The 20643-nt window shown below is 41.7% G+C and overlaps 1 protein-coding gene across 1 annotated transcript; it reads right to left on the minus strand.

Annotated features, from left to right (window-relative positions):
* Window positions 1–3375: 3375 nt before the first annotated feature.
* Window positions 3376–20198, minus strand: ddhd2 (DDHD domain containing 2). The gene is made up of 18 exons (XM_079251771.1): window positions 20099–20198; window positions 19363–19536; window positions 17330–17522; window positions 17022–17215; window positions 16792–16881; window positions 16456–16576; window positions 16277–16366; window positions 16063–16204; window positions 15726–15934; window positions 15569–15630; window positions 15336–15455; window positions 15107–15202; window positions 14710–14865; window positions 13973–14128; window positions 8939–9041; window positions 8697–8858; window positions 5408–5576; window positions 3376–5284 (listed from the first exon to the last, which is right to left on the minus strand). Exons 2-18 carry the CDS (start codon window positions 19480–19482, stop codon window positions 5203–5205), a joined length of 2265 nt encoding a protein of 754 aa, XP_079107897.1. The 5' UTR covers window positions 19483–19536; window positions 20099–20198; the 3' UTR covers window positions 3376–5202.
* Window positions 20199–20643: the final 445 nt, after the last annotated feature.

A 20643-nucleotide genomic window follows, 5' to 3' on the forward strand; every position in this document is an offset into this window, starting at 1 on the left:
GAGCACTGCTATTTTGGCTTTGAACTCTTTGATCTTTTGAAGTCTTTGTTAAAGCCTGAGTGTTTTTGTTCCTTGCTGTGTCATACTGCCATCTTCCTAACATCTGCCTTGGTACATCCCAGCTTTGCTTCTCATGTTAACAGCCTGTTTGTCATGACAGGAGCCTCTGAGAAATTTAAAAGGCGAGCATCTGAATATTGCTCAGTGGATTTATGTGCACTGACAGAAGGCAATCACAACCAGGGCTTCCAAATGCTTTTAGAAATGGACATGAAAAGCATGACTGGCGGGACAAACTGAAAACGCTAGCTCTTCCTCATAAAAGAGTAGAAAAGAAGAGGAAGGACAGTGGCCAATAAATACGTTTAGGCTGTGATAAATACTTGAGCATTGCATAATTTATATTCTTTCCTTGCATTATATTTACAAAATGAACTCCTCTTTTTGAAACTATTCCACTATATTTTAAGCATGGCAAACATCCTTGATGGATAAAATAAGTCATCGTTGAACCTGCTATTCCAGAAATAAACTGCACAGCTTGTTTTGATTAACATACCACTTTAGAATTAGGGTCACACAGGACTAATTAATAGCTGAAGGCAGCATTATCTTTTGCACAGTTAAACTACAATAACAAAGTCTGTCAAAAGCAAGCAAAGCAAGGAGACTGTCTTGATTTGCAGAGCATGATCAGTTCATGTTCATCACATTAGAGACCATCTATCAATAGTAATCAGCTGTGCCACTCCTCTTTCTTGCCTTCTGCCTCTCATTAGATTTGAATACCTAAATAGTATTCAAACTAGTGGAGCAGCAGAGGCTGTAAACTGGGTAGCAGGATGAGCTTGTTTGCTTCACTGTAGTCCTCCGCTTCCATCTTTCTCTCCCACCAGACATAGCCAACAAGCTCACAAGCATAAAAACAACAATGAATCTGGTCTTACATGCTGCTTTGCTTCCTAGAAGAGCTTACAGATCCCTTCCTTTGCTGGCTAAGGGAGCCCCCCATGGCAACAGCAGTCTGTGCTTGTTTCAGGTTGAACCCAGATGTCCTCAATTCCCCGTTCTCCCTTCAAGGTTCACCTCTGCTTCCCCTCCAGACAAGCTGCTGCAGCTTCACCACCCTGTGATGTGCTGCTTCTCATGGCTGAGTAAATGTTATTCAACCAACGAGCATCTTCCCTGCAATCTTTCCCCTGCTAATGCTCTACAGATTCAGGAGCACTATACACAAACAGCTGCGGTCCCGCCTCTTTGCTCTACTTCTCAGCCTTGTCAACTCTCTCTCTCTCTCCCTTTCTCTCTTGCAAGCATAAAGCAGGAGAAAACTGCATTTTCTTATTAAGCAGAACAAAACCTTTAGATGAAAAATATATATAAATACTGCATGTGTGTGAAAGGTGGGTTTCAAATAAAACACCAAGTCCAGGGAGTTGAAGAGGTGGTCTGTGCTACATGGTTATCTGGCAAGTTGGAGAGTATTGTTCAAGAGAGAGAGTCTCTTCTATTGTTAGCCAGATGAATAAAAGATCCGAGATCCTGGGGGGAGGGAGAGTTGGCGGGATAAAACACAGTTCCACTTGTTGTACAACATTCCCACTACCTGCTGTGACCCAAAACCCACCCCTGCAACCCACCACTTGTATTAGCATGACAACAAACATGCCCTTCCCTGTCAGGTCTCTTGGCTTGCTCACATACTTTCATTTGAAAATCTCATTATTAGATACATTTTAACCTTTTATACAGAGACGGTAGGCATGAGGCTCCAGCAATGAAAGACAGAAACCTGCAACAATATCCATGACATAAACTGAACAAATAAATAACATTTCTAATGTTGATTGTTTCCCATGGTGAAACATTTAAATTTTTTATTTTTGGATTTTATCAAATATTTTTAGTTATTATATCCGACAATATAATCACCTTCAGCTGTTTTTTTTTTTGTTTTGTTTTGTTTTGTTTTTAACTAAAATGTTGTATGTATTTCCTTTTATCTTTTCACTTGCTGATTTGCAAATTATGGCCCCTAAAATTAAAACTCTCATCTAAGCACAAAAAATCATTCAATTAAATTAGATTTTATTATGTTTTTATGAGAAACTTTTATTTGAGGAAAAATGTATAAAACAAAGCGTTGAAACATGCTTTTTATCTAATATTAGCCTTATTTGTGTACAGGAGGGGAGGGGTGGGGGGGTTAACTCAGGTCCAGGAGAGCCACAGTCCTGCAATAATTGGGAGTTTGCTGGAACACACCTGACACATATCAGACTTAATTAGCAGACTTGCGTAGAGCTTTACATCAAACTCAGCACAAATCTACTTATTATCCACTGATCTGAGTCAGGTGTGTTGCAGCAGGAACACTCCCAACACTTGCAGGGCTGTATGAGGTCAATATGGAGTTGGCAACCCCTGGTGTGCAGAGTAGTGATGTAGCAGATCATCAGTCTGTCATATCCATTTTACAAAATAAGTTATGTTTAGAATTCTTAGACTATTTAAGGGTCAGGAGGATAAACTTGTCTTTGAGGATAACATGGGACCTTTGGTTCATTTTCCTCCCACTAAAATGGATCACATGAAATTCAGTAACTACGAATGTCTTCTATTTCTGAGTGAATTCTCCACATTCCTACACAAGCACCCACAATTTTCAACCAAGTATCACAATACTAGCACATTTTTTCCGTTATATCACATACATATTCATAGGTGTACTTAGTGGTATGTAGCTACAATATAAATACGATATGCTAGGCTTTTATGGCTAATGGAGTCGTGTCTTTGTGAGCTTGAATCAGCAGAAACGCACAACTTCGCAGCAGGCTTCTTGTCAGATAAAACGGCATTGGAAAGAGTTTTAAACTAAAAGCTACACGACTCAGACCTGCTTTGCGTTTGTCCGAAGTCACTCGCTGAAGATGCTTCGTTCCACATGACTGCTTGCACAAAACTCCCAGGACAAATAACGATGAACACCTTTAACGCTGGGATTTACTGCATTTTGGTGTTAACCTTGACACTTAACGCGTTGTCTGTAAAATTATGTATTGGTTCCTCTAACATTGAATGGTCTGAAGAAATCTCTAATGCATATCAAACTAGGGTTTAGCTCTAGAGGACATTTGCAACATATTTTGCTGAAAATTATTTCCCAGAAAATGATTATCTTTAGAAATGGACTATAGATATTTAATAATGCCTGTGGGATAAAAACATTTTTTTAAAAAGAAATCCTTTAATAGACTGCAAATCTGTTACTGTTTTGAGTACAAAAATCAAAGACAATGGGCACAATTAATATTTTATTATGGCACAAAATGACAAAAAGTGTTTTGTTTTTTTTTGTTTTTTTGGCACATATATCAACATGTAAGAATCAAATGTCACAACAGCAGTTGTGGAAATGAATGAAAAGTCAACAGTCATAAAATCCTGCTTTCACTGTTTTGACACTGAACCCTACAGAGCATTTCGTGGCATTCAAAGGAATTTGTGTTTATTTCGTCTTCAGTACATTTCTAAAAGAAAATGAGCCATCCTAGTAGGGTTATTCATTAAATGTGCAGCTTTTATAGTTGCAGCTGCCAAACAGGATATCTGCAGCTCTGGAGATGAAGAGCTCCATTTCTCCAACAATACATAAATCAGTTTATAAAGTTATCAACTTCTTACACATTTTTCTCTTTTTTTTATTTTTGTCATCTTGACCTGAATTTTTTTATATGAATATCTGGTTTATTTTGTCACTCACATGGTGAAGATGCATACAGTTTTTTATTCAAATAAAAATAAAATAAACTCAAAATCATTTAAACACATAACTATATAATTAGGAGTCCTTTAACTAAAATGCATTTTTAGTTCTGTCTCTGGCTCTGTGAAATAAGGTTTTAGAACCATATGAATCTGGTTAGGACCACAATATGCTGAGAAAGGCTCTAATAAAAGAAAAAGTGCATGCAGTACAGATCTGAAAGAATAGTGATTAGGTACTGACAAAAAAAAGTACATAAGAGAAAAGTGTATGATTTGGCCCCTAGATTACTCCAGAGTTAAATTAGGAGTGTCTATATGAGGTGTTAGTCTGGTTAAGATTCAACCATATTTTAGGACATGTATATCTATATATATTATATTAGAATATATTAGTGTTATGGACTTTAAGATAAAATTATCACTAAATTCCAAAGAAGATGATGTTGTTAAAGAGGAATGGGAAAGACCTGGAAAAGTGTGGGTTGTCCAGTTCTTCACTTCACACATTTTACACACGTATACACACTTATATAATACTGAACACCTGAACCTTACTTCAGTAATAAAACTGTTCTTCATCAGGATTACTTCATTCAGACACATCTGATAAGTATGATCAAGATGGCACACACACCACAAATCAAAAATGTGATGATATGATTTAAATGTTTTCACGATGATTTACCCTGTGCGTTATGTTTATAAATAAAAGAAAAATTAAACATTACTGTAACACCACTAAACACATGTAGAAGTGGCAGCTTTGAGTTGTAAGAGCTGTGATGCAGGATGAGAGAATGCAGCTGCCAGGATACTTGTAACAGGCTAAATGTCACCCTTCATTTTCTTAAGCAGACAAATAACCTCATTGAGACATTTGTAATGTCTCACGAGTCCCAAAAGAACAGGTGCTTTGGTGGGAAAACTTACAAGTTACTCAATCTAATTTAACACAATATTAGCTTTTTTCAGGTAATTTTAAATATTTTTCCAAATGAATTTCAAAGCCACATATTTGGACATAAAATCCAGTTTCATAAACAAAATACCAAGAACTTTGTGCGTTTTCTGATAACCACAATATTTTGCTTCAGATATAAGCATTATATTTTAGTATCTGAAAGTGCAAATTCAAGTAAAATACTGAAAAAAGTGCAATCAGGAGCAAAAGTAATGTTTTGGTGCATGTGAATCAACTCTCAGCACCTCAGTCTGCAGTGGGAGATTAGGAAGTTTGACAAACACACATGAACCAAGGTCACCTGACAGTACCAAACAGTCTCCACTGCTAAACAAGGAGGACGTCTGCTACTCAGGTTACCCTCAGACAGTAAGGCATTCTGGAGGAAGATTGTCAAATTTCTGGCCATGTTGGTTGTCCTTCATGTTAAAGTTACTGTCATGCAAGCAGTTTACATTCATACAGCTTTATCACTGTTGCGGCTGTTCAAAGGTCACACCTAGCTTGTCATAAATCTCCTTGAGCAGCAGCAGAGCTGTATCTTCAGATTCCCTAAAAAGACAGAATATATTAAAGTCATAAAAAAACTTTGAAGTATGACACAGTAAAGAAACTAAATTAGATGCACAATGGAAAGGGCACAGTTACAATAATACACACATATGCATGACTCACCAGTAACAGAGATGTGACTGGATAGCAAACAAGTATTCATTGAAGCTCTCAATGGGTTTTTCCTGAAGCACATAGTCAATCCGTCGTCCTCCATTCAACATCCCCATTTCAATCTCAGGTTGCTCGACCTGCTCTGCTGACACTGAAGATTCAGCATCTGAAAACACTCCTGCAGAGACAGAAGTCAGTACAGATGAGACTGTAGGGGCAGATAAAAGATTAACCAGTAGCATCGGTTTTGACTCATCATACTCAGCAAAACAAGAACACATAATAAGATGACAGGAGGGAAAAAAGAAGAGTTGCTGTCTACAGCAAGTAACATTCATTCAGACTGAAAGCAAACCTTGCAGTTTTATTCACCTTTGATCTGTTGGGGAGCAAAAACACAGAACTACTCTACTGTTTGCTCATGATCTAAATGATTTAAAGGGGTGATAAACAGAAACTAATCATTGCCAGATTGTAGGAAATAAAAAAACTGCTGTGTGAAGAAGAAGAGCTGTGATTTCATCTGGACTATAACATGACATCACACCCTGCCTCTCTGTGTTGATCTCTAGCCAATTATTTATCATCACATTGAGCCAAACGTTCATGTACATTTATGTGAGTCACCGCCTCCTCTCACAGCCCTCCCTCTCTTTAAAAAGGCACCAGTAAGAGACGGCAAAGCTCATTTTCAAAGTGAAATGGTGGCGAACAGAACAAAATGTTCATCTGAAGACAAACAAAATTAAACATAGCCTTTTAAGAAACAACAGTTGTTGGCTAAGAAGTTGTTGAATAAAGAAAAGAACAGAACTGGTTTTGTGTTAGAGTGCTATTTGTCACCATAGATGATCTTTGCATGAACATGTAGCTTTGTTTGTGTTCCTGGTCACGTTAAAATGAAAAGAACAGTGCCTCTTTGGGTTCCAAGCAATCCACTTTTGGAACTAAAGAAACCAGAGAGAGTACACCTCTGCAAGGGAGTCAACCCCCTGTATTTCTAAAGTGGAGAGCATTGCCAGAGCTGACAAACTACAGTTTGACTCAGACCTAGTTGTTACTTACAGTGGAAAAAGAGTTTACACGTTACAAGTTACTTCAACACGTTCCACACAATGGCAATATTATTTTGTAGGGCTGTAACGATATGCTTTAGTCCTGATTCGATTCGATTCTGATTTTTTTGGGTGCTGATTCGATTCTAATTGCAAATCTCACAATTCCTCGATATTGCTAATTTTCTTTTAGGCTGAAAACTAAAAAAAAAAAAAAAAAAAAAAGGACAAAACACAACACAGTAGCCAGATCATCATTCTGCTGCTATAATGCCCAAGAAGACAAGTAAAAAGATCAATAAAAACTATAAAAATGACAAAAATTTTAGAATGGATCATTTTTATTGATTTAAAAAAAAAAAAAAATCTAATTTTACCAAAAAAAAAAAAAAACCTTTTTAAAATGGTAAAGTAAAAAATCCCGATATTCAATTTTTCAATTCAATATTTCCCCTATTACTTTGCTCAGTATTTTTGCACTTTACAGGTTAATTTGCAGACAAGTAGGGTTAAGCTAAGAGGTAGAAGGAAATGTGGCTCATGGTGCAATTTGTATTGGTCTGTAGGCAGTGCTCAACTGCAAACCTTGCAATGAAACCATATAGCCGTTTGCTTTCCATTTTATAAATTGGGATGCTATTCCTGCTTTAGCTTTGCTATTAATGACAGAACAGGAATAATTTGAATACTGGGCAGTCCCAAGAAAAGATATTTTACTGAAAATTTAAAAGAAATTGTACTTAAAAAGTACAAGTTATCAAAAACATTGCATGCATTAGATGAAGGCAATTTGTGTTTGAGTAACCATCCATTGCAATCCTGGAGAGGATTTCTAATAGCTTATTGGGAAAAGTGTACATTGTGTAATAACTTTGAATCAAATATTTGACTTGATGATTTGATTGGTTTTTAAATATTTGTTTGGCATGTCAATAATGGTGGAGTCAGTCTTTTGCTTTAACCAATGAATGTTTGAACACTCAGGCTCTAAGGTGCATGAATAATGAGTCAGTTACCGTAATCAGATCTGAGATGGGAAATAGTTGTTGAGCTAACAAACCAAAATTCACTTAAAGTCACATGTCACTATAGCCTGTGAACGAGGCCCAAAAAAAGAGAAAAATTCTGTCCCCTTTCTTACTTGCTTGCTCCACGTGTAGCTGAGCTTACTCTCTAAAATCCCCAAGCAGGCGCTTATATAATAGTTGTAAGGATGATATAAGATCTCCTTAAAGAAAAAAAGTTGCAAAACAAGAATACAAAGGACATTGTGCTGTCAAAATGTACAATGTCTTCTGACAGCTCCATTACCTTGCAAGCTACACACAAGCATGTAGCTACACAAATAATCTTCTAATAATAGAAAATGTTCCATGCATATTCAGCTCCAACCGCTTGTTATAAAATAACTGAAGTCACTGTTAGTACTATTTGCTGACCCTAAACCAAAAGATTGCCTTGGGCCAGATACTCGAATGGTTTATGATGTTGAGAATTAGTGAAGCGTTCAAGGAATCCAACCAATCAGAGCTTTCAACAGAATAGGGAGGAAGAGGCCTGCGGGTGGTGCCAGTAAATTAAATTGTCAGTTAAAAGTCATGTTAGTCATGAAAGGGGGGGGGGGGTAACAAGTAGTGAGAGCCTGTGGCAATAATGACATGTATTACATAACTTGTAGAGCGTGCAAGAATGAACCTTTTTTACTGTGAAATTAGGTTTTGCAGGCATTTCATTTCTTTTTGTGCCTGATTGACACAAGTTTGTTTTCCAAATTATTTATATCTAACAAATAAAAGCATGTTTTATAGGTTCACAGGCTTTCACAAAACTTTTGAGGGTTTACAGAGATTACTCCAAGTGTAAACCGGATCATTGAACTACTATCACAAATGTACAGCAGGAGAACATTTACCAATGTTTTCAATGCTTTCTAGCTTAGCCATTACCTTACCTTTTAAGTAATGCATATGAAGGGCCTTGGGCCACTCTAGTATTTTAGTCCAAAAAAGAGCACTTTTGTCTTCCCTCTTAACAGAAGCAGTGTGTGCCGCTGAGGTTCAAGTCAAAGAGGTATGAGGTGAGGAAAGAAGTCACCAGATAGGAGGGGGAGGGAAGCAACATGCAGAGAGGGGTGAAAGGAGTACGAGGAGACAAGATTAGACACTCTTGTCCATGTTCTCTTTCTTTCTCAGACACAAAAAGCACCCATAAACAAAAATAGGTAAATTAAAGTACATCCCTACCCTCGGATTCTTGTGGGTTTGTCTCATTTGTGGTTTCCCCTTCCTCCCCTGAAGGCAGCGCAGCTACAGGAAGCCTAGCAAAGGACTGCCATGCTGTCCGCAATGATCCAAGCACATTGTTCTTCAAATCCATACTCATTCGGGTCAAACTATCTTTAAGTTCTACAGGAAAAAAAAGAAATGGATATTAGATGGATATTAGACAAACATATTGTACAACAAAGGCAAGAAAGGAGTCATACCCAAGTGCATCCTTTTTCGGCCTTTATGATGAGGGATTAGCATTGGCTCCAGATCCACCTCAGAAACAATCATGGGTTCTATCCGATAGGCAACGGGATCATACTACATAGGAATGAAAGGGATAATGCAAGGGCTCCTTCATTGTGTATGGAGGGAAACTTTAGGTTACTCACGTAACCCCGGTTCTCAGAGTAGCATGAGTGAGATGTCTCACTATGGGATACGCCTCCCTGCGTGTTCCTCAGAAGCGTCTATCTCATTACGCCAATCCTGATTGGCTGGTGATCGTGATGCTCACGTCACGCTACCTTTAAGTAGCCTGCGCTATGACGCCGCACCATTCAAGATAAGCACCTCTTCTCGCTTCGCCCAGCAAGAAGGGCTGTCTGGTGAGCCATCTCATTCATGCTACTCTGAGAACCGGGGTTACATGAGTAACCTAAAGTTCTCATTCATAGCATTCGTTTCAATGTCTCACTATGGGATATGGAGACTCCCAGAATGCCAGACAGCTTATCTTGGGTGACCAACAGAACTCAGGGAGTGGCAGTCTGCTTCCCTGAGTGCCCACCGAGCAACACTGAGTGGGCCACACTGGAGGCAGAGACGTCCAGTTTGTAATACCGAATGAAAGTGAGGGGTGAAGACCAACATGCGGCTGCACAAATGTCCTGCATGGAGATCCCTCTAAAGAGAGCCCAGGACGCAGCCAGGCCTCTAGTGGAGTGAGCATGCAGGCCCGCAGGTGCCTATAGGCCACCCCAATGGCATCCACAATCCAGTGGGAGAGCCGCTGCTTTGTGATGGGCCTGCCCACATGGGGCTTAGCCCAGGAAACAAAAAGCTGGTCACTCTTCCTGAGCCCTTGCGTCCTTGTGATGTAAGCTTGTAGAGTACAGACAGGACACAGCTTAAGAAGCCGCTGCTCCTCGGGTGACGAGGAAGGCGGTAAAGAGAGTGCCACAAGAATAATAGTAGAGCAAGAGCCGACCACCTTTGGCACAAACGCTGGATTCGGCTTGAGTGACACCCTCACATCCCCTGGGGCAAACTGGGTGCATGAAGGATGTACTGAGAGAGCATGGATATCACTGACATGCTTCACAGAAGCTAAAGCCAACAGCAACGCCATCTTAATTGATAGGTGTTTGAGGTCAGCATCCTCTAGCGGCTTAAAAGGAGGTCCAGATAGACCTTCCAAGACCACTTCTAGATCCCATGAGGGCACCAGGGCCTGGAAACAGGGAGACCATGTTTCCATCATGAAACGGGAGACCAGCGGATGCTGACTGGCCGTTTTTCCCTCAAAGTCTACATGGCATGCGGAAATGGCAGCCAGGTACACTTTAATGGTAGAGAAGGCCCTGCGTTTGTCAATGAACTCCTGGAGAAATGACAATATCGCGGCCACAGAGCACTGAAAGGAGGTGTGGCTCTTTTTGTGGCACCACTCCTCAAACACCTTCCACTTACAGTCGTAAAGAGACCGAGTGGAGGAAGATCTTGCACTCTGAATAGTTTTAATCACACTCTGAGGAAGCCCCACCGTGTTCAAACTGAACCACTCACGGGCCAGGCCCAGAGTGCCAGGCGTTCCGGGTGCGGATGGAACACTGTCCCTCCTGCCTGCGACAGCATGTCCCGGCGAAGTGGGAGCTGCCATTGCTGCCCGCACAGAAGCTGATAAATCTCTGCCAGCCAATGCATTGCAGGCAAGTGCGGAGCGATTAGTGTGTGCCCCTGATTCCTCACTCTGGACAGTGTGGGGACAACAAAGCTAGTGGGGGAAAGGCATAGAGTAAGACGTGGGGCCAGACGTGTGCCAGCGCGTCTACGCCAAGCGGCGCGCTCGGGTCGCGCATTGAAAAGAACAGCGGACATTGTGCGTTCTCCCTTGATGTGAACCACACCTGTTCCACAATATCAGAGTGTAAGAGCCAGTCGCCGTACATCGGCACGCCCCTGGAGAGGAAATCTGCCCCTTGGTTCTGAAAACCGGGGACATGCGTTGCCCTTAATGATAGGAAATGCTTGCTGCTCCAAAGGATCAGTCTGCATGCCAGTTTATGTAACCGCAAGGAGTGCAGACCTCCTTGGCGGTTGATGTAGGCCACTACCGTTGTGTTGTCCGTTCTCACTAGGACATAGTGTCCGCTGAGAAAGGCAAGAAAGCGTTTCAGCGAAAGAAACACTGCCAAGAGCTTGAGGTAGTTTATGAGAGATCGCTGGAGACCTTGGCTCCAAAGACCTCTCACACACCGGCCCTCATGAATTCCGCCCCAGCCTGACAGGCTGGCATCGGTTGTGATCCCTTTCCGTAATAGGACTGCACCCATCACCACTCCCTGCAGCAGAAAATTTGGACTGCACTGTTATGGTTACTCTCCGGGTGCCATGACACACAGGGTTCAGTCTGAAAGAAGACACCCACCGTTGAAAACCTCTCATCTGGAGGCAGCTGAGCTAGACTAGTGGAATAGCGGATGCCATCAGCCCGAGTAATCGTAGACACGACCTGAAGGGCAGGGTTTTGTGTAGACAAAAAGGGGCAAGGCAGGCTCTGAACGTGCTCACTCTTTCCTTTGAAAGGTGGGCTTTGCACGAAACAGAATCCAGAGCCAATCCCAGAAACACAATCCTCTGTGCTGGGGACAACACACTCTTCCTGGTGTTTAACATAAAACCCAGTCTGACCAAGTGATGTATGAGAACGCTTGTTTGTGACGCTGCCTCCTGTTTGGACCGTGCCAAAAGGAGCCAGTTGTCAAAATAAGTAGCTAGACGGAAGCCCCATCTTCTCAACTGAGCAATCGCTGCTTCTGTACAACATACAAACAATCTCGGGCTCAGAGACAGACCGAAAGGGAGCACGGTGAACTCGTAAAGGACACCCTGAAAGGCAAACCTGAGGTATTTCCTGTGTGGAGGGTAAATTAGAATGTGGAAATATGCGTCTTGCAGGTCGACGGATGCGAACCAGTCGCCCTGTCGGACCAAGCGCAGCAGAGATGTCTGCGTGAGCATCCTGAACTTGTATTTTCTGAGGTATTTGTTCAGAACCCTTAGATCCAGGATAGGGCGAATCCCAGTCCCTCCCCGCTTGGGGACCAGGAAATACCTGGAATAAAAGCCGTTCTGACCCTGGTGGGGGGGTACCATGCAAATTGCTCGTTTGTTCATCAGCGAGGAAATTTCCTCCTGCAGAACGCGAGCATGTTCTCCCCGGGCTTGTGAGTAAACTATTCCAGAAAAGGGCGGGGGAATCACTGCAAACTGCAGCCTGTATCCCCGAGATATTGTTTTCTGGACCCAGGCTGAAGGCGGGAGCTCCGCCCACTGCTCCCTTCTCAGAGACAGCGGGCTTACATCCTCCACTGTGAGTTGTGAGCTCACTGTGCCTAAAACCTGTTAGGGTGCCCTCTAGCGGCAGAATGGGGTCGTGACAGCTTTTCAACACTGCATGCACGGCATGTCTGCGAGCCTGCAGGGTTAACGTTCTTCCTCTCGCCACAGAGTTTGCCTCCTGCGAGAGGTGTCACTTTCCTCTTTATTGTTTTTATGTTCATTTTTTTGTGCGCCCTCGACCCTTGGTCTGGATGCGTCAGTCGAACACATTTTATTTCCAAATATGAATGTGTGCTTGTGTGACTCAGATGTGGGGCAGAGCCCTCTGTCCCGACAAAAGAGCCTTGATTCCCTCTGGCTGGCGGAGGTTGGCGCCACACCAGCGCCATACGCAGCAATGGGGATGCCGGGCAAACCACTCCTGGAATCACACTCGGAACCTGTGAGGCTGGTGAACGGGGAAAAAAATCAGCCGACTTGCCGTTGGGAAGGGAGGCGCTGTCAGGCTGCCCTCTTCTTCTTCCTAGCCTGCTGACTGTCTGCACAGGTTGTCCTGGTGGAGCTGTTGTCAGTGTCGCAGCTTTTTGGGCCAACCGGGCCTGGCCTCCTGTCTCGGGGGAGCAGCAGGGACGGGCTGGGGTTTTTGCCGCTTAGGGAACTTATGTTGCACAGGAGGCCACGGAGTAGACTGGGAACCCCAGCTGGGAACCCCAGCTAGCCATGGCGCGCGGCTCGGGCTCTGCATCAGTCTCCTGCTTATCATCGCCGGTGGACGGCAGACCCGTGGCAGACAAGCAAGGGTCCTGGCCCGACAGGCTAGCTTGGCGTGCTAGCCGACGTCGGAAGCTCTTCGTGGTAAAAAGAGCACAGTGCGAACATGACCCTGGGGCTTGGATAGCTGACCGGGCGTGTTCCAGCCCGAGGCAGTTCGAGCAGAGCTGGTGTGGATCCTTGCTCGAAATTTTGTTCCCACAGACACAGGAACGAGCCCCGGAGTCCCCGTCTCCTCTGGTGTGAGGGAGGTTTTGAGCCATTTTGAGCTAACTGGAGTGCTAGTCAAAATGAATATTTAGCTGGAGTGCTAAACGAAAAAACATGGCGTTAGCTGGTGTGCCAAAGCCGAGCAAATGGAGAAGACAGAGTAGTGCAGCTAGTGCCCGGCGACGGAAAACGTGGAAGAATCCGTCTATGGACGGTTAAGCTAGCTTGCTACAAACAACTGAAATAAGCATTCTTCGAAGCGAGAAGAGGTTATTGAAAGGTGCTGCATTGTAGCGCAGGCTACTTAAAGGTAGCGTGACGTGAGCATCACAATCACCAGCCAATCAGGATTGGCGTAATGAGATAGACGCTTCTGAGGAACACGCAGGGAGGCGTATCCCATAGTGAGACATCGAAATGAATGCTATGAATGAGAGCTTTGAAATGCACCGTCTTGCAAAAGTTCTTTTTGCTAAACCAATTTGGTTTAGTATAACCTGTAGTATAACAGCTAGTTGAAGTGGTAGCAAAATGAAGGGAAAGTACTTAACACTGAAAACAAATAATGAAAAAAATGTATGCAGATTTGAAAGAGTACAAAAAGAAAACAGCTTCTGCATAAAATAAAAAGCTAGTCGAGTTCTTTTTGGGATGAATGCAGGATATGTGCCTGGACTCGCAGATGCCGTACATATGTGATTACTTACTGGATGGTAGATGTTGTAAAAGCTTTTGCAGGTTGGGAAAGAGTAGTTTGGATCGATGCGTTTCAGCCCTCGTACAGTCAGAAACATCCCAATAGGAGAACCAAAAGCAAAAAATGTCTGCGGATGGAATGCTAGCTGTGGGTAATCAATGGATACCTGTGGAGAAAAGTTACAATCAGAAACTTGAGCTTCTAAATCAGCTATTTATACTGAGACTTAAACAGTGTATTTGTTGTTGAGGACTTGGAGGATACATGTACATCCAGTAGAAATGATGAAAATTAGATTACATCACTGTCTTATAGATGTGGAAAGGGAGGAGACTGGGAAGATGGCCATTCATGCATGACTAATACACATGTGAACACATATACAGAGTGTGGCTTTGGGCTATGCAGCTCAGTTTTAATCATGGCTAAATGTGACCAAATCATGTCTACAACTTAGAAAACTGCCACTACAGTTCAGCAAAAAGTTCTCTGACCAGACTGTACTATATGGAAATGGAAACTCCAGGCAAAGTGAGGTCAAACACAAAATAGAACAAGGCCTGAGAGAAAGTGGACACCATGTGAGACACACCTGCCCCTTGGCTATGGCTCCACTGGTCTGTCCAGGCAAGCGAGGAGGAGGAGAGAGGCAGGACGTTGATGCTTCACCTCCCAATCTAAAAACCCAGCCCCCCCAAAATAACAAAACAAAAAAACCCATACTGTATTTGTGTTTATGTGCGCTACCTGTCCAATGCCGACGTCAAAGTATTCGTAGTCTACAGCGCTGGTGACAGACTGTGCTCTGTGGAAATGGGACTGCTGGGGTGTCAATCCTGAACACTGGTTTCCATCATTGGTCACATGAGGTGGAATTTGTGACTCTTCATGTACGGCAGCTGTCTATTTACATAAAGAAATATAAAGTAATGTTACAGAATTTGAAGCGGTATAGTCAGCAAAAGAGCAATTTGCCATAAAATAAAAAAAAGCTACTAGAAATAGCTCGCTTCGTAATATTGTCAACAGTAAACTTATTTCCCTCATGTAGATGACTGCATATAGAGTTTTTATTTCAATACATCATGTAACATAGCTATGAGTCAAACGAAGATGTGTGGTGAATTGTTTGGTTATGCCTGACCTCTGGAAGCCCCCTCTTCTTGATGTAGTTTAAGATCTTCTTTCGAGGTCCGAGAGGAATTCCTAAATCTTTGAGATCACTGTCCTGGCAGAGAGCCTAAAAGAGGAGAACCGTGTTCTAATACAAATCTATAAGGAATAAGAAATTCCTGGAAAACAGCCATCTGGTTAAATCAGTACATTAACCACATTTAATTTGGACATTTATTATGAATGTGTGTATATGATACCAGTGATTCCAGGTCAAGGTTTTCTGCCTGTAGTGTATCCAGGCATTGCTGTAGGCCCAGCTGGGTCAGAATCTGCTCTAATGTGCCACTGTTTAGACAAGAGGGTTCACCAGAAGGCACCTTATGCACAGAACAGTGACAGTATGAGTCAATCTTTTTTTTTTTAAATATGAAAAATATGTAATGTATTCATCAATCTGTTGTTATCTGTTAGTGATAGTGTCATGTCATACCCCCTGTCTTGCTTCAGATTCCTTTCTTTGATTGGTTAGCAAGTCAAACAGGATCAGAGAGCCTGAAGAAAAAGAAACAAAGCAGAGGACTTTATACTAAGTATTTTTATGTTGCACTTCGTGTATATTTGTGTTTGTGTGTTGGTACAACTCTAACCCAAGCTATGGCCCACTACTGAAATGGCTCCATTGAATTCTGGGTGTCTCTGCTTAAAGAGAGCATGCAGCCTGTTGATCTCAGAGGCCACTGTGTCCACAATGGTCTGGCAGTAGGTGGGGCTGTTGTAGAAAAATAAGTCCAACAATGTGTCGTTGGTGAAATGTCTCAGCCTGCTTATGCTTGGTAAAGTGATTCTCTGGATGTCTCTATAAAGTGTGGAGGGGAAGGATGAAGGAAAGTCAAAAACACAAGCTGGACCATTTTTCAACAGTTAAAAGAGAAACAAGTATTTTTTGTTTTTACCAACTGCACATGAATGTCTCATTATACTCACTCGTCCACACCAGTGGCATCCCCATGCAGAGCGCTGTGCCAGTTAACTGGAAGGAACTCAACTCGGCCCACTTGGCCATCCTGCTGAGCCCGCTTGTAATGAGAGGCCAGGAGGGACAATGAAGCACTCCTGAAGTCATTTACTGCAGACAGACAAGATAAAAAAAATTCATAAATGTACTTCAAAATATTCATATATGTACACTCAAACTTACCACACTGTATGATAGATCTGAAGCGCAAGTCACACGCAGGGCCGATGCCATGAACCATAAAGACAAGGTGGTCCACATCGTCTGGTTCACCTGCAAACATGCATATATGCATCTGGTTGACACTTTATATAAGAAAAATATATTACTTTGTTATTGTAAAGTGCACTGCATACACATACCATCAGGTATTTCTACAGAAATACTATCTACTCCTCTCTTGACAGTACGTGGCCGTGTCTGTTCTGAGGGGGAAGACGCCCATTCATCCTGCAATCCTATTGGCTGATACTGCATTATCAGCTGAAAAAGAGGAGAGGCAGATGAAAAAGGAACAGTGCTTGTGCCATTCTTCTTGCAAATAAAGTTTGCTTTGATTTTATGCATTTGTGCATTTGTTCATGTGCCTTATACTAAACACCGCTTCATAAAACTACAATAGAAATACACTGAAAAAACTCACTGTATGTATTCTGAAATCTCATGATTCCCTTTGTAATCTACCAAATTTTGCCCACCTTCGGATTGTGTAAAATGACAGTTTCTCCAGATGGAAACTCCAGTTTCCTCTTCCATTCATCTAAGGTCACTGCAATCATGTAGGCTTCCTGAAAAGAAATGAGAATTACATTGGCGAGTAATAAAACAAAAGGAAACAAAGTGGCAGGCATACTTAAGAAGGGAGCGATGACAGAATCTGTTGCACAGAGCTGCGAGTTATGAAAGCTCAGTCGTAGTGTCAGACTACCTCCAGACTTTTGCTGAAATCCTCAGGATAAGGCATGAATCTGGTGTCCTTATCTCCTTTGTAGAACCAAGTACAGCGGCGGACTTCGGTGGGAGCTTGCTCCCAATATACAGCATAGCGCTTTCTCTCCCTGACACGTACATCGTATCGCTCACCATCCACCGCAACCACCACGTTCTCCTCCTTATCTCCAGCTGCAAATCAACAGCAAGACATTTAGGGATCGTAACTCGTCATCTCTGACAGCCTGCAAATTTGACAATAATTTATGTGTAGATTAAACAATGCACATGTAAAATTATTCTTACTGGTTTGGAAAGTGTTCTCTAGTTTGTCAGAGTCCTCTCTACTAAAAGGAAGCCAAGAAGTGTTATCATCAGCTCGAAAACAGAAGAACCAGTGAGGCTGCACTTCTTGATAAGGGGCTGGAACCGAATCCATGTCAAGCATCTCAAAAGAGGACGCTGAAGAGGGAGAAGCCTCATCAAACACAGGTGAGACCTGAACAAAAATTACAGCAAAATGATCAAGATCTGAAATCAGTAACTCCTCTTCTGCATTACTAAGCATACTTGCTCAATAATGAAGAGGAAAAACAAATGCCTACAAGAAACTAAGTAGCTGTGTTTTCCTTCTTTAGAGCAGTCCCAAGTCCAACTCTGCAGATACTGGAAAGAGAAAACACTGTAGCTTGTGCAAAGTCTGTGCTCTTCTCTTTAAATCCAATCAAGCAAGCTGAGACTACCAGACAAAGGACAGAAGGGGAAACAAAAGATCAGTCCTCCTCTTGGCCAGGCACAAAGCCCTGTTTTATTCTGTCCTCATCTACAAGCTGTGGCTTGTCTCCTCTTACCACAGCTGTAACAGCTATAACTGGTGAACAATTTATTTCGACTGAATTTATCATGTCAACAAACAACAGACATTACAATCAGCAATACAGCTCCTGTTTCAGTGTGTTAAGAGGTGAGAGCCTGCCGCTGTTTGACACAGCACCAACGCCTTCCTGGTTTACTGACTCATATGGACACCTTGCTATGTCCACAACTTTAGAAGATGTGAAAACTATTAAGCACAATGGTGTAAAATGTCTAACTTATAGCCTCATTCCCTTCCCCAGATACAAGCTCACCCAATTATTTTGTAAGGAATGCCGGAGCATGTTTTGTCTTAGAGGACAAGAACACAAACAAACAATTACTTTTGCTTTTCTTTTTTTTAAAAAACTTTTTATTAGAATCTACTGAGAGCTAGATTTAAACAAATCCATGGCACTATGCAACTTATGCAACAGTTAATGACTATGCAACTATGTTAATTTGAACTCCAGGAAACATCAAATTAGCTGTTATACTTTTGCAAACTCCAGATCTTTAGTTGTTTTTTTTTTGTTGTTGTTTGTTTGTTTGCTGCCCTTCAGTGGGTGGTGACCTGTCCAGGGTGTACCCTGCCTCTTGCCCGACGATTGCAGGGATAGAGTCCAGCTTCTCTGCAACTCTGAATTGGACTAACTGGTTAAGAAAATGAATGAATGAATGAATGAATGAATGAATGAATGAATGAATGTTTTTTTGCGGCACCAGCCTAAAGTAAAAATTAATAAAGTATGATCTCACCTAATAATTCATAGCATCTTGCTGCTATATGGTGGTTTCTACTTTACAATGCTGGTGATTTTAAGACAGAATAAATATGAGCTGAAATTAAAAGATATATAATACACAACTTGAGGTACTATTGTAACATGATTCATTTTCATAACAGTTTTTGTAGGAAATAAAGTACATGAGCTATTTGAAACTATATCTATCTGTTTCTGGCTCAGGGTGAACTGACTTATACTGTAAAGCAAAAGAAAAAAAACTTGTTCATGTTAGCTCTGAATGAAACACTATTATTTTTAATGAGTATCATTTCAATATTCCATTATTTGAATGTCAACTTGCCGATAAGTTACAATTAAAAGCAATTCCAACATATAAGGGGTCAGGTGTCAGACTAGATACAAAGCCTGAGATAAGAACAGAGAGTTTTGATATAATCCTTGAATACAAATCAGCAAAGCCAAGGCATAACTCGTCAATAAAGAAAAGACTAGATAAATACTAATAATAGGGCATATTCTATTTTTTTATTCCAATACCTGTTAGAAAAAAGCTGAACAATCCTGGGTTATACACCATGTAGTTTTCATGACACAAAAAGATAAGTAAGAGATTAATGGTAAGGCTGAGTTAAAAAAAGAATACATACACACACACACACACACACACACACACACACACACACACACACACACACACATTTGTACCTCTACACTCAATCACACATACACCCTCACCTGCTCCTCAGGTATGTTGCCTGTGGCTGCAATCTGAGTGGGGTTGTCAAAGAGGTCTTGGGTGTTGTTGTTTGAGGCAGCCTGTGAAAGACCCCCCTTTTCTCTCTGGCTGATTGACATTAGCCCTGCCCTCAAAGCTTACCTGATGGAGGGGGTGTGAAATCCACGCATAACCTGTAACAACCAAAACAGGCATTAATGAGCAAACAGGAGACAAAACGTCTTTCAGATCTAATGCATTACCTGTAACAATACCACCTAAACTTGCAACACAGCAGCAAAGTCATGGACCAGAAAAACAAGTCAGCTTACAAGGCACAGCCTAGCAACAACCAAGACAACAGTTCACTTTCTAATCCTTGCTCTGACTAAACACTACAGCTGCTCACCAGACTGGCCAGTGACGTTTAACTGGGAAGTTTAATTAACAATCGGGTCCCCGTTTAAGACATGTCACATGATGAGAGTATTTCAAGTAACAATACAGTACATTCATCAGTAAATCTGGACATTACATTGAAGAACAAAAACTAATTTTCATCAATTACTTCCTATTATGTAAGGGCATTTTAAAGACGCGGAAAATAAACAAAATAAGGTTGAGGCCATGAGTTGTTGTGGATTATGCTAGCCAAGTTAGCCGTACAGTACACTACTATTGGGGTAATTGCTTTCATATTCTCTTTGCGTTTAAAATCATAGCACTGTTATCTGATTCTTGTTTACAAAAACTCACCGACAACTTTACATGGACTGAAACGGAGGGTTTGTGTACGTTGTTTACCTAGCTGTAGCTAACACGGCTAGCCAAGGACAGCCTCCTGTCAAGTTCTGCTAAACTAGTTCGCGTAACTTCCGGAAATAAGGACACTAGAAAATAAGCAAACAAAAACATCACTGGATCAGCCAAATTAAGGTTTCTGACGAAGACATAGACCCAGAGAAAGTTTTATGTAAATGTAAAATAGTAAAACTGTCCAAAAGTTACTTTCTTATACGGAGATACGTGAGGATAGAGTCCAGATTGAAGATATGAATATACCAAATTTAAAACAAACAAAAATGCACATTTCTTTCTGAACACTGTTGCAGTGTTGCACAGCATAGCTGTTAATTTTACGTTCTAAAACAAAAGGACGTGCAAAATCACTAACTGTGGTGTAGAAGAGCTGAACCTTTTTATATTAATCTAAAAATGTACGAGTAACACTTGAAGGGACCATGAAACACACAGGACGCCGCGCCGCAGTCAACACTGACGTAATGAATGTCTAATAACCT

The sequence above is a fragment of the Telmatherina bonti genome (assembly GCF_933228915.1).
Source record: "Telmatherina bonti genome assembly, chromosome: 13".
Taxonomy (NCBI): domain Eukaryota; kingdom Metazoa; phylum Chordata; class Actinopteri; order Atheriniformes; family Telmatherinidae; genus Telmatherina; species Telmatherina bonti.

Bases quoted from the DNA above. Each gene is read 5' to 3' on its own strand.
- ddhd2 (XM_079251771.1), bottom strand. From the start codon at position 19,482: ATGTCAATCAGCCAGAGAGAAAAGGGGGGTCTTTCACAGGCTGCCTCA. The intron at 15,631-15,725 runs GTTAGAGTTGTA...CTTTTTCTTCAG, and splicing joins AGTAGTGGGCCATAGCTTGG to GCTCTCTGATCCTGTTTGAC. The intron at 8,859-8,938 runs GTATGACTCCTT...TTTTTCCTGTAG, and splicing joins CCGAAAAAGGATGCACTTGG to AACTTAAAGATAGTTTGACC.